Below are 14,692 nucleotides of genomic sequence, written 5' to 3' on the forward strand. Positions count from 1 at the left end.
GAAAATCTGAGGCTGGTAAGATCATTACGGAAGGGCTTTTACAGGTCCTAAAATGCTCTTTGCCGCCCAGACATGTGGTACTATTCAGTGCAGGAGAGCAGTGCCCCACTGTATACTTCTCACACAGCAGCACACTCAGTCCCCAGACCAGCAGACAAGCTGTGAGAGGGTGAACAGGTCACCAACTTGATGAATGTCACCCGGGAAATGTGACAGACAGTGTGAAACTGACTCCGTGACATTAAGAGGACCACAAAATATCACCTCTTCCACATCTGGAAAACCACAACTGGTGGGCTTTTAAACCACCTTCTGTGACTTTGTATTGCCCATGGTCACTGATTTATGAAGTAACTCCTTTCATTCTTGCTAGCATCCCAATGCATTCACTTTGCGTTGTCTCATGGTTTTCAGTAGTATGGCCCCTTGAGCTGCACACAGTTCCCTACCTTTAGTTTTGTCAGCGCCTTCTACAGATTCATCATCATCACTTTTCCATATACAACAGTTGGAATTCCATTCAGCTTATTTTTTTTTCCATTTGGCATTCTGCTTTTAAAGGTCCTATGTATCTCCACCCCTAAATCCATCTATTTCTTTACACCTTTGAGACACCTGCCGTTCAATCTACATTCATCGTCCCGATCGAAATATGTATTTTAAAAATAAATTTAGAGTACCCAATTGTTTTTTCCAAGTAAGGGGCAGTTTAGTGTGGCCAATCCACCTACTTCTCTGGGTTGTGGGGGCGAGACCCACACAAACACGGGGAGAATGTGCAAACTCCACATAGACAGTGACGGGCCGGAATCAAACCCGGGTCCTCGGCGCTATGAAGCAGCAGTGGTAACCACTGCACCACCCTGCCTTCCCAATCAAAATATTGTTGAGAAAATAATGCCTTATGACTAGGGAACTGAAAGACAGAAAAGGCAAATCTGATACGATTTTATCTGTCATTTACAAAATTGGACAGTTTGCTACTGGAGTTTCATTAGCCAGGACATTCAGTACAATGGGTATTATTATTGTGCTGTAGTGCACGTTACAACTAGTTTACACTCTATGGACAGTAACAAAATCCTTCACGATGGTTTTCGTGTTAAAGAGTAACAGCAAGATACTGGTACCAATAAGGGGAAATAAGGTAGGGCTGGTTCACACACACGGTATGTGCTTCACAGCTCCAGGCTCCCAGGTCCGATGCCTGGCTTGGGTCACTGTCTGCACGGAGTCTGCATGGGTTTCCTCCGGGTACTCTGGTTTCCTCCCACATTCTAAAGATGTGTAGGTAAGGTGGATTGGCCATGCTAAATTACCCTTAGTGTCCAAAAAGGTGGGGTTGGGTTACGGGGATAGGGTAGAGGTGTGGGCTTGGGTAGTGTGCTTTTCCCAAGGGCCAAATGGCCTCCTTCTGCACTGTAAATTCTGTGGTGATTATCTCCCTGATAGTGTGTGTGCAATTGCGGAGTTAAGACTCACAAGATTATAATAAAACTTCCTCGGTCATGTTTGACTGTGATTGGGTTCATTCCACAGCATCTTCTCAGTTACTTGTCTCGTGAATACCAAGGTTGCACTTTTGGTCTCAATTTCTAATTCGTTTTGACAGTTAATCAATCTTTGCCCTATTGGAGGAAATGGAAGCAAGTGGCACTTTGAGAATAAATTGCACGTGTTTAGGGTAGTGATAAGGGCTTGGAAGGACGAGGGCTCACATTGGCAGGCAGAGGCACAAGGAGGTGGTTGAAGAAGGCAAACAATAACAAACTGAGAGGAGGGAAGCTGGACCCGGACAAACCTGCATGAAAAGCTCACATACAAGGGAGTCAAGTCAATGTTGTTCACTGGAAAGGGATGGATCAAGACTCAGAGATGGAAGGTAGAGGTACAAGTGGGGCATGGGCACCTCACAGGTAATAGGCTTGGGAGGAGGGTGTTTGAATTCAGGAGCAGATTTCTTTTTTAAATTCTTTTTATTCAAGATGTGGAGATCCCGGCGTTGGACTGGGGTGAGCACAGTAAGAAGTCTTACAACACCAGGTTAAAGTCCAACATGTTTGTTTCAAACACTAGCTTTCGGAGCACTGCTCCTTCACCTGATTCACCTGAGGAAGGAGCAGTGCTCCGAAAGCTAGTGTTGAAACAAACATGTTGGACTTTAACCTGGTGTCGTGAGATTTTTATTCAAGGCATTTAACATATACACAGAATAGCAAAAGAACAACACATCAACCCAACCAACAACCACAGACCTCCAACCCCCCCCCCCCCCCCCCCCGACACCAACCCCCCACCATGTTCCGCCTTCCCCATTTTAACCCCCCCCCCCCCCCCCGTCCCTCAAACGACCCCTCCCCCTTACTGACCACTCAATTCTCTTTGAAGAAATCAGTGAACGGTTTCCACCTCTGGCCAAACCCCACAGAGTGTGCTGGACTGCTATTTGAATACTGCGCCGGTTCCTTCAAACACGTCAGCTGAGGGCAAGTGGATTAATCAGATGCCGGCCTCACCTGCGCATAATTAATAAACTTCCAAATGCAGAATTTGGCACAGGTGCCCATTATTCTGGTTAGCGGGACAGGTGCCGCCCGAGCTGCTTGCCGCTTGCACATAGTCTCAACCTGGGAGAGTTCCACCACATGGAGATGGCGGAGGACTAAAACAATCTCACAACGGAGCCAGCCAAGTCGAGAGTGCAGGGTGCCAACTTGTGACCTGAACCAGCCTGCACCCTTTAAACTCCCTGGTGAACATTGATATTGTGACCGCAGAGGAGTCCACACGAGAGGCATTGAGAAACTATTATATGAGTGACTACATACAGAGGTCCCAGTCTGAACTTCTCTGCTCAGCTCCCATTCTGGCTGAGAGTTAATACATATTGTCCATTGTTCCTCTGATGGGAGCCCCAGCCCCTCAACGGAGAAGCTTGTATGCCACAAGACTCATGGGGAGACTAGTCCGATCCCGTAGATGTCGTGTGGGTTATAAACCCCTCAAAGTCCAAAGACTCCTCCGAGGAAGGTGGAGAAGGAGGGCACCTGCTCTTTTTTGCCCACGGCTACGCATCGTGCGCTTACAGAGCTGGATCAGGTGGTGATTCGCGCCCGTTTTCTCGCGGGCGTGGGATATAGCCCATTATTGGAGAATCCCAGCCCATATATACCCCTGGAAACAAAGACAACTTCTGGCTTTTGAAGTACAAATTGTCAAGCAAAATAATTCACAGGTTGTATTTTTGCGAGGTTAACTTTCAACCAAAATATCCCTGCCCAGCACACCTAACATGGCTATCAAAGTGATGGGGGAAGTGGTGCCCATATCATCTGTTAGTCGCTCTCTATTTTTATTATCAACCTCCGCAGGGCAAAGGGTCCGGGGGTCAGCCCGCAGAAGGAAGCGACGGAGGCATCATAATGTTCTTGTGAAAAGTGTTTAATGGGCAGAACAAACCCCACTCCCCCACCCAGCCTTTCTCCCCAACCCCTACCTACCTAACCGCCATTGCCTTCCCCTCTCCTGGTGCCCTCAGTGGTCCTCGGCGTGCTTGGCCCTCCTGGCTCTACCACTACGTCTTGGTGCTTCCCTAGGATGCACATCAGAGGTGGAGGCAGCCAACTGCTTACCTAGTACGTGGCCTTCGATGCCCCTGGCGGGTGTCCCCTGGGGCCGGAGGGCTTTGTCTCGCATGTCGGCGGCACATGCACAGCCGTGCCGCCCAGTCCCACGTGCTAACTGCGAGATGCAACTTATCAGAGGGCTGGAACTCGGGGGAGCTGGTGCCCACTGTCGCCACTCCATGGGCCGGGTCCGGCTTGCCACCCGGCACCCCCTCCTCCAGACCGGTGCCCTCAGGGCCCTGGGGTTCACCTTGGGACAGAATGACAGGTGATTCAAGCCCCGGCTGCCCCCGTATCATCTGGCTGTGCCAGCCTGGTGGCTCCCTATGGTCCGCACCATCGTGTCAAAGCCCTCAGCGATGATCCTCAGTGACTGGGACAAGTTCCACAGCGCCTCAGCCAAGCCCATCTGAGAGCGGTACATGTCCCGCAGAACCTTACCAAGATCAGCCTGCTGATGGGTGACATCCCCCAGCGAGTTGGACAATCTGCCAACACCTCAGCCATGACTGTACCGACTGCGCAATGCCTTGGACACCTTCACTAATGGTGCCGACGCATGCACCAGGCTCTCCACGGAGGTCGCCAACGTATCAGTGTCGGCTTCGGTGCCATGCATTGTGTCTCCCCTGAGCCCCTAGCCCCTGGGGCTCTTCCAAGTGGCTATGGATCTGCTGGAGTTACGCTTACATCTTCATCTGGCCACCCAGGTTGGTCTCTATCGTCTCCATCGGCTTTGGGTTACTTTGTTCCACAGGCTTAGCAGCTGGGTCCTGGGATCCAACAGATCTCCAACTGCTGTCTCACCTGGGGGTTCCTGCCTCCACCTGATGTGCATCATCAGCAGTGTGACGCTCACCAGATTGTGCCCCAGAAGCCTGACCACAGTGTATCTGCGCTGGTGGACAGTGAAGATGACAGCTGTGCCGCGACTAATATGGTGGTATACTGAGAGCTCTCTTCCAAGGTGTTCTCAGAACCAGGAGAGAGTGTCGCCCAGGATGTGCCTGGGATTGCAAGGGGACAAGGGAGCGCCGGGTGGAGCTGTACGTGGACGACCTACTATTGTATGTTTCGGACCGGCTGGAGAGCATGGAGAAGATCATGGGCCTGTTGAGGAAGTTTGGGGCGTTCTCAGGATATAAGGTAACTAACGGGAAAAGAGAAGTTTTCCCGGTGGATGAGTTGGGTCGTCGATCCAATCTGGGTGGAAGCCATTTAAGGTGGTCAGAGACAGGTTTAGATACCTGGGGATTTTGGTAGCGAGGGAATGGGTGATGCTACATAAATGCAAGTGGAGGAGATTAGGGAGGATCTGATGCGGTGGGACACGCTGCACTTGACTCTGGCAGGGAGGGTCCAAGTGGTGAAGATGAACATTCTGCGGAGGTCCCTGTTCATATTCCAGACACTTCCGACCTTTGTACCAAAAGCCTTCTTTCGAAAACTGAATGTAATTATCTCAGACTTTGTACGGGCAGGGAAGGTGCCAAGTGTTAAGAAGCCCCTGTTACAGTGACAGAGGCAGAAGGGAAGATTGGGGTTGCCGAACCTGCTACATTAATACTGGGTGGCGAACGTGGAGAAGGTGAGGCGGTGATGAGAAGAAAGTGTAGAATGGGTTAGGTTGGAGGAACAATCCTGTAGGGGTCCACCTTGAGGGTATGGCGACGGCGGCATTGCTAATGGCGCCAAGGAAATACTCGGAGAGCCTGCTGGTGCAGTCCATGGTAAAGGTCTGGAACCAGCTGAGGAGGCACTTTAGGATAGAGGGGATGTTGGTGTTAACGGCATTGTATGAAAACCATATCTGGGGGGGAGAGATGGCATGTGGAGAGAAGTGGGGTTGGTTAAGGTGAGGGATCTGTACCCGGAAGAAGGGTTTTCCAGCATAGAGGAACTGAAGGAGAGAGTAGAGCTCCTGAGATGAAGTGAGTTTAGGTATCTGTAGGTAAGAGACATCGTGCTTTGGAAGAGTTGCCGAGGTACACCCTGTTGGAGCGGCTGCTGCTTCCGGATGTGGAAGGGGGAGCAGGATCGGAGCAATATACAGGTGACTGGGAGAGTAGAGAGTTGAGCAGGTGGTGAAGATCAAGGAGAAGTGGGAGGGGGAGCTGGGAGGGGAGATTTATTGGCGAGTGTGGAGTGAGGCACTACGAAAGGTAAATGCAACCTCTTTGTGCGCAAGTATAAGCCTGATATAGTTCAAGCTAGTGCACAGTGTACATGTGACTCGGGCAACAATGAGTGGGTTCTTCCAGGGGGTGGCAGACAAGTGTGAAAAGTGTAGGCGGGGACCAGTGAATCACGCTCATATGTTCTATGAGAGAACATATGGGAGAGTTGGAGAGATTCTGGCTGGGAGTGTTTGCGACGCTAACAAACATAGAGGAGGAGGAGGTTGAGCGGGACCCTTTGGTGGCGATATTTGGGATATCAGAGAAACCGGAGCTGATGAAGGGGAGGAAGGCTGACGTTGTGGCCTTCTCCTCTCTGATTGCCCAGCGAAGAATTCTGTTGGAGTGGCAGTCAGTAACACCACAATGAGTAGCGGCTTGTCTGGGGACTTATATGACTTTCTTTGGCTGGAAAAGATGGAAGGGTTCAGCAGAGGGCTTTGAGAGGGTGTTTGTGGCTGTGTTTGAGGAGCTGTTCATCATGGGGGGGGGAGGTGGTTGAGGGGGGTGAAGGCGGTGAAAAAGGGAAAAATTTGTACAAACTACAGTGGTGCGTTGGGGAGTTCTCCGAATTGTTTATGTTTTGTAACCTTTTGTATAAGTTTGGGATAAAATATATTTTTGAAATTTAATTCCCAGCTTGGGTCACTGTCTGCGGAGTCTGCACGTTCTTCCCGTGTCTGCGTGAGTTTCCTCCGGGTGCTCCGGTTTCCTCCCACAAGTCCCGAAAGACGTGCTTGTTAGATGAATTGGACATTCAGAATTCTCTCTCCGTGTACCCGAACAGGCGTAGTGTGGCGACTTGGGGATTTTCACAATAATTTCATTGCAGTGTAAGCCTACTTGTGACACTAATAAAGATTAATACTATTATTAAGTCTTTAAAATGGGGGAGCAGTGGATGTAGAGATGTTTCTACCTGAGAGAAGACCAGAACTAGGTACCGTAAGCGTCAGACAGTCATAAATAAATTCAGGAGGGAATTCAGGAGATACGTTCTTACCCAGATCCTGGTTAAGAATGTGTAAATTGCTACCATAAGGAATATTTGAAGGAGCTATCATGGATAGATTCAAGAGGAACCCAGATAAACACAGAAAGGAGAAAGATATATGAAGATATTGATGGGCTTGGATGCAGAAGGCTGGGACAAGACTCATGTGGTGCATTACCAGGATAGGCATGGACCAACTGGACTTGAATGGACTGTTTCTGTGTTGTAAATGTTAATAGTGCTGTGTAATTTATCTGGATACACACTTTCACAGTTCACTGATGCTTTTCACCACAGATAAATCAGGTAGTTGAAGCACAAGGAGACTGTCAGGTAACTGCTAAAGTGAAAGGATTAAAGTTTCAATGGTGTTATTCAGCAGCCAAGGGCTGTCTTTTTTTTTGCCTTAGTTCTGAAGTAACCAGCACGCAGTTTGTCAGTGGATTGCATCGAGAGCTTGACGTGAGAAAAGATCACAATTCTAAAATGGAATTCATTGTTTTGGGATCAGTAATGCTAAAATGTAAGCTTTGTCACACAAAAGCACAAGGTTTAAATTAAATCTTATGAGGGGAAGAGCTTATGGTTTAATCAGAGCCACGTTAAGGACAATGTTAAATGAATTGATGCTTGCAGTGGGGAAATAAACCTCCCCTAATCCCAAGTTTCATCAGTCTCAATGGATTAGAATTTAAAATCAGAATAAGTTGACATATTTTGCATCCCAAGAACCGTTAAGACCAGAAAACTTAATTTACATATCAGAATAATTTTTTTTTTACTTAACAGGATGAAAAGGCAGAGGGATTCATCAGCTTGCCGGAGTTCAGGATAGACAGGGCTATTGAATGCAGACGGAAATAGTAAGTGTTAACCTGACAATGTCACAAAATAAAAACTAAACAAAGGGAATCATCCGCTTTGCATCAAATGTTCTAGAGGTGCATTTCCCAATTGCATGCTCACAGTGCTGAACTTGCCCTCTGGGAACATGCCATGTGAGATTGGGAGCTGCAGAGCAGGATTTCCAACCAACCTCCGTTAATGGACAAAAAAGATTTGTACCAGTGATTGCCTGATACACAATCGCAGGCTGTCATGGCTTTGCAGGAGCACTCAAAGTTTACTTTCAATTGCCAAGAGATGGCACCCAGTTATGTGCATCTCCTGTTCATGAGGCTCTGAGGTGCAAATGGTGACTTCTTTTAGCTCTGATTTGTTTGTTCAATTAAAATCAAACTGCAAAAAACGTAGATATTTCTAGGGTCTGACAGAGTAGGTACTGATTTTGTCGGATAGACTAAAGCAAGTTATCAACCCTTTTTAAATGTTCCCTCATTGATGTCAGTGGAAATGAAAGAGGAGAGGTATATAAAACAAGCTGCCCGCTCAGAGTGAGCCATTTTATACTATCTCACAATGTTAAAATCTACCCTAAAGACCTGCACAGTTTCGTTGAAGATTGCATTCTAAGAATAATGAAGTTCCTGTCTGCTGATCTGTGTTATGACTTCCATGTTTTGTTTCTTCTAAAGCGCCTTCAAGGCTTGTCATCCAAAAATTAAGAGCTTCTACTTTGCAACTGACTGCTTGGAAGAAATGAACAGGTAAAAATGTTGCATTACGATAAATCATATTCAGCAATTAAGACGGTGACTGGAAGCTTAAACAACAGTGCGGATTTTTTTCTTCTTTGACAAGTTTATCCATGCCCTTCTTGTACGTAGAAGACAGATTATGAATAGTGGATTGACTTGGTTCCAGATGAGTAGCAATCAGGGTTGTGTTAATTGTACCAAAGTGAGTCATGGGTTATAACCACAAAGAGCTTCCATAACATATTCCGCATGCACCATATCTTGATTTTGAGAATCAAAACAAAATAGGCATATTTCTGCTGGCGATCCTAGCAGACAAACACTTGAATGAGTTTGCGTGTCATTCGCCAGTCTGCTATTTTAATACAGGTGTCGAAGCGGTTAATTTTGCTGTTTGAATTTGCATAACGGGTGATTTTGTGAGAATGTACATGGTCTTTGGCAGTTAGTATAACGAATGATTGTTGTTAAATGCCATGGGTTCGATCTCCTACTTTATTTCTTTACATTTTGATTTGATTGCAGCTGCTCTGATCTATCAAGATGTTCTATAGTGGGTGTTTAGAATGTTTATACATTTTGAGCATTCTTTTTAATAAAGTATGAATGGAAAATAATTCCCAGTTAATTAAAATGTGATATAATTTCATGAAATATAACTTAATTGTCTTTCACTAATAAACACCTCAGTATTTGCCTTAACTAAATTATGGTGGGAGTTCTCCGTCGTTGGGATTCTCTTCATTTCTGGACACCTGTGGTGATTGACCCTTTAAGGGCAACACAGCGGAATAAGCGTCACATGGGCAGGAAGGATGGCAAACCTTAAAGAGATGCTGCAGAAGAGATTGACGAGAAAAGAACCAGGAATGAGGGAGCTCAGTTATGGGAGGAGACCGGAGAAGATGGTATTGTTCTCTTTTCAGCAGAACAGATTAAGAGGAAATTTAATAGAGTTGTTCAAATTCACATTACTGGAATAAATAAGAGAAACTATTCCCAGTGGCAGTGGGATCATTGGAGAGATTAAATGGATTTTAGCTGATTGGTAAAAGAACCAGAGGCATGGGGGAAATATTTTGTCCACATAGTTATTGTGATCCGGAATGTACTGTTGGAAAGGGTGGTGGAAGCGGCTTCAACAATAACATTCTGAAGAGAATGGATGAATATTTAAAGGGGAAAATATGACTGAGAAAGAAAAGAACAGTTGGAAAGCTCCATCATAGTCAGAAAATGACAATGGGCTGAAGGGCCTCTATCAGTGCTGCATAATTCTATGGTTTCAAATTGACATTGTTGCTACATTGGTGTAACCTTCAGACATATTTGATCTTCTGGAGTAAGACTGTAACTCAAAGTCCTTATATGCTGCACAGCTGCTCAACAATCCATCAAGTGCTAGGCATTTAACTATTACTGCTGCACATATCCTGATGGTTAAATGCGTTTGCTGTCAGTCTCACCCATGAGCAAAGAACTGGTAGACACTCCCATGAGACGAAACTGATGGACGCGAACCAAGCCAGACATGACTAATTAGGTGAAATTATCAGCTAAAATTCACTTGTGTCAGGTCCTGGAGCCCGAAGCTATGTCGTTACTTGTCTTTCCTGAGACCTGCTCTTCTGCTCGCTTGTCAACCCTCCCGCTCGCCGCTTCCTTCCCCCAGCTGTCCCAGCCGTGGCTTCCCTCACACTCCTCCTGCTCGTGGCCTCTCCTGCTCTCCGCCTCTCTCCCTCCCCGATGCTCCGGCTCACTGCTCCCCGCCTCAACTGTCCCATTCACAACCCCTCAGGAATGGGACAGTTGAGGCAGTAGGGAGGTGGTGAGAGGAAATTTATCTTCATTATATTATTACGGTGAAGGAGACACAAGTGAGAGGTATTGTTTAATTAAGTACCTTAAGCACATATAAAGAGAGACTCCTGAGACACAGGGGCGGGATTCTCCCATTTGGGGACTAAGACCCCACGCCCGGCGGAAAACGGGCGAGAATCACCCCAGACTTTTTCCACGAACGTAAGGGGTGATTCTCCGTTTTCCATGGGGCTAGCAGGGCCCCATGGCTCTGGCTGCCGGTGGCGCCCTGCTATACAGACCGTGCGGCCGCGCATGCGCACGACGGCCGCAAGCGGGTCTACGCATGCACACGGTGGCACATCTCGGCACTTGCGCCGCCGACATGGCGGAGCCACGCAGCAGGGTAAGGTAGGTCCCTCCCTGATCGCGATTGCCCGCCGATCAGTGGCCCCCGATTGCAAGCCTGGCCACCACTGAGGCCCCCCCTGGAGTCAGATTCCCCCCGCCCCCACCACGACTGCGGCCGTGGGTCCCAGCTCCCGCCGGGTGGTACCACACGGAAACCACGCTGGCGGGAGTTCGGCCAGTTGACCACGGAGAATTGCCACGGGGGCTTGTTCCAACGGCCCCCAACTGGCGCCACGTCGACCATGCGCGCGGGACTGGCAGATCCACGGAGAATCATGGATGCGCAGTCGCGCCAGATTTACAGCGTGAACGTCTATTCTCCGCCCCCGCATCGGGCGCAATACCGGCGCGGAGGGTGGGAGAATCCCGTCCAGGGTGTTGGTTAGGACAGATGCAGACATACGTCATGTTGCATTCTGAAAATTAATCCATTGCAAGTAAAGGATTTGTGTCTGATTTCCTACTTTACCATCTGGCTTCATCATGAATTAACTGGTCAGGGAGAGAGGCAGCAACTGGGAGGGTCAGGGAGGAAAGCTGGGGTGGTGAGTGGGGATGAGGGCTGATGAGTCAGGGAAGTCAGGAAGAGAGGTGGTGAGTGGGAGGGTCAGGGAGGCAAGCGGGGAGTCAGAAGAGGCAGCGACAAGAGGTAAGTTGAAAAAGTTAGCAAGTTGTTTAAAGTTAGTCAGTTAAGAGTTAGTAAGATATTAAGTGTTGCAAAGTAATTAAGCATTAGTGTGAGGACGTTTGGGCCCAGTTAATACCACTGAGCTAGTCATTCTGCTGCAGCTAGTTTTGTAGAATTATTAAAGGAAGACTGATGCCAAAGACATTCTCACATTAAAAATGAGGGCATTTCCAGGGATTTTGTGAAAAATTTTGGATTCCGAGCACAGTTCTCCAAATAATAATGCAACGGTTCTGGTGAGGTTGGGCACGATTCTCCGCTCCCCACGCCGGGTGGGAGAATCGCGGGGGGGCCCCCCGGCTAATTTCACGACCCCCTGGCGCCCCCCCGCGATTCTCCCACCCACCCCGCTTGGAAGAATCGCCGCTCGCTGTTTTACACGGCGACCGCCGATTCTCCGACCCGGATGGGCCGAGCGGCCTGCCGTTCGCAACCATTTTGTGACGGCGGCAACCACACCTGGTCGCTGCAGTCGTGAAATCGGCGTGAAATCCCCGTTTTGGGGCTTGTAGGGGGCCTGGTGGGAAATGAGCACTACGACTGTGCTCGGGAGAGGACAGGCCCGTGATCGGTGCCCACCGATCGTCGGGCCGGCGTCTCAATGGGACGCACTATTTCCCCTCTGCCACCCCGCAAGATCAAGCCGCCACATCTTGTGGGGCGGCTGAGGGGAAAGACGGTCACCGCGCATACGCGGGTTCGAGCTGTCAGCCGTCGTGACATCAGCCGCGCATGCGCGGGTTGGAGCCGGCCAACCTGCGCATGCGCGGCTGACGTCACATACGTGCCACCGTCGCTTCACTCTCGGCGCGCCGCCCGGCGGCCGAGAGTTACGGAGCGCCGCTTCTAGCCCCACCGGGAGGGGAGAATAGTGGGCGAGGAGCGGCCTCCGAGGCCGTCGTGAAACTCGACCGAGTTCACGACGGCCCTCCCGATTTTTCCCGGGAGCGGAGAATTCCGCCCGTTATCTCAGGGGGCCTTTTAAACCGTACATACTACCAAATATGTGTACTCCCTCTCCCCAGTTTACTTTTGTATATATTATATAAAAATGGTGAACCAATGTATTACTTCACATTTAATAGATTTTTAATCTACAAAATTGCATATGGAATGAATGCCCCCAAAACAACCTCAACAGTAATTCCTCCTCCTGGGGTTCCATTCACTTTTCATCACAGCTCTCTCTTCCCTAGTTGATTGGAGGCTCCCCAATGCAAATACTGCCACACACCCCCCCCTCCCACCGGCAACCCCAATCAGCCCCCCCCCCCCAATCAGACCCCCCCTCCATCAGTCCCCATCCCATCAGACACCCAACAGAGACCCCTCCATCTGACCCAATCAGAAAGATGAAGAGGAGTTCAGGCAGTAGGTTGAAACATCACTGCATTTTCACTTACCCTTCCCTAGTATCTGCTGCTTCAGGGAGAGGTGTTCAAAGCAACAAATGTCAGAGACTGCTACAATTGTCAGAGTCTTCCTTGAAAGCCTAGTTCACTTCAAAGTGCTTGAAATCCATTGACAACCTTTGAAATGCAGATATTCCTGTCAATTTCACACAGTAAAACATTGAATTAGCCAATGATTGATGGTTTTATTACTCCAGAGACAGCTCCTTGGTGGATTGTTCTCCTTTCCCGCCAAGCTTGAATGCATCTCCATTACCCTAGTTTCATAGGATCGCCATAGTGCAGAAGGAGGCTATTTGGCCCATCGAGTCTGCAATGACCCTTCAAATGAGCATTCCACCCATGTCCACCCCGCCCTTTCACTGTAACCTTCACACACTTGAATACTAAGAGACAATTTAGCATGGCCGATCTACCAACCCCACACATCTTTTGACTGTGGGAGGAAACCGGAGCACCTGGAGGAAACCCATGCAAACCCAGGTATAACATACAAACTCCACATGAAGTGACCCAAGGCCACAATTGAACCCGGTTCCCTGGCAATGTGAGGCAGCAGTGCTAACCACTGTGCTACAATGCCACCCATCAGTCTCGCCATCAGACTCTCCCACAACAGAAATCCCCCATCAGAGACCCGTGTCCTGATGCTAACCACAGTATTTATAATCACTCTTGCTATGATTAACAGCCCCTCACCACATCAAAGGCAGCTAAGTACTTTCTGTTGTGAAAACGAGGAAGTCAAAGTACTTAGCTGACTATCATGTGGCGAGGGGCTGTCAATTACGATATGATCAAGAGCTTTCAATTATAGCTTGATGTTCATAAACATTGTGGTTAGTTTCACAGCAGGCTACATGAGCTCCATTCAAGCGTGAAGGGTTACAAAATTAAACAATCCAGACATCTGGCTGTCTGGAAGCTGTCAATCACAGCCTTAGTTTCTCATTGATGTGAATGAAAGGCTTGCAGAACAAAGATCAGCTGGTGTGCTTTCTTGCTTTCTAGGAATTTACTGCTGCTGCTTTCTCTGCCTGAGCCATCAGGTGTATTGCATGGATAAATGTTAAAGCAGTAATTTTTCACTGTCAATGTCTGGAGGCTCAGTTATGCGGGCTTCAGATGGAGTGGTCTCTGGTTGGAGGGTCTGTTATGGGGGTCTCTGGTGGGGGTGGGGCTCGCTGGTGGGATATTTAGTGGGGGTGAGGTGGGCAGGTTGCATAGCGGGGGAGGGGCCCCCCTCTGATCGGCTTTAAAGTAGGCGGCACCTAATTTAAAGACTGCCCTTGGCCCACCGTGAGGTCTACCGTGCCAGAGCCATGCTGACAAACACCTGCACTAAGCCACACCTACATGAATCCCAGCCCTTAGGACCGGAGAATCCAGTGTTCAGCCGTTCGTAGGATCCAAATGGGTCAATTTGGCATATTCGCATCCTCCCACAGGGGCGGGGCTCGAACCTTGATGCAGCCACCAGCGGGGTACCAGAGTAGCAGAAAGCAATGCCCAATCACGAACCAGGGGCTTGTTTAGCTCAGCGGGCTAAACAGTTGGCTTGTAATGCAGAACAAGGCCAGCAGCGCGGGTTCAATTCCCGTACCAGCCTCCCCGACCAGGCGCCGGAATGTGGCGACTTGCGGTTTTTCACAGCAACTTCATTGAAGCCTACTTGTGACAATAAGCGATTATTATTATTATTATCTCTCTGCCGGCTTCAGGCAACGGGGAATCCAGCCCCAGGAGCAGTTCTACTCTGGCGGTATCACTTCGCCTCCAGAATGGTGAGTCCAGCCCCTGATTTTGGGTCATATGTCTGAATATTTGTGTGCACAATGCAAATTGGGAGTATTATAACTGCGGCTTTACTCAAACTCCCTGGAGGCATTTTACTCCAAATTCTCCTGTCTTAACCGGAGAATATTTTGCAATGGCCTTCCTTCCTGCACCCGCTCCCCCCCCCTCCCCGGAGTTGTTACCTCTGGA

General features: G+C 48.8%; 1 protein-coding gene across 6 annotated transcripts in view; it reads left to right on the forward strand.

The window, feature by feature from the left end:
• The window catches only part of si:ch211-26b3.4 (connector enhancer of kinase suppressor of ras 2), an 824,630-nt gene that overhangs the window by 749,750 nt on the left and 60,188 nt on the right, over positions 1-14,692 (forward strand). For all 6 annotated transcript variants that reach the window (XR_005457712.1, XR_005457711.1, XM_038775303.1 and 3 more), the window contains 2 exons: positions 7,587-7,660; positions 8,333-8,404. Coding sequence is in view for 4 of the 6 variants with exons in the window: in XM_038775303.1 (XP_038631231.1) it covers positions 7,587-7,660; positions 8,333-8,404 (146 nt within the window). In the remaining 2 variants the exon portion in view is untranslated. The remainder of the gene's footprint in view (positions 1-7,586; positions 7,661-8,332; positions 8,405-14,692) is intronic.

This window comes from Scyliorhinus canicula, chromosome 17 (assembly GCF_902713615.1).
Source record: "Scyliorhinus canicula chromosome 17, sScyCan1.1, whole genome shotgun sequence".
Classification (NCBI taxonomy): Eukaryota; Metazoa; Chordata; class Chondrichthyes; order Carcharhiniformes; family Scyliorhinidae; genus Scyliorhinus; species Scyliorhinus canicula.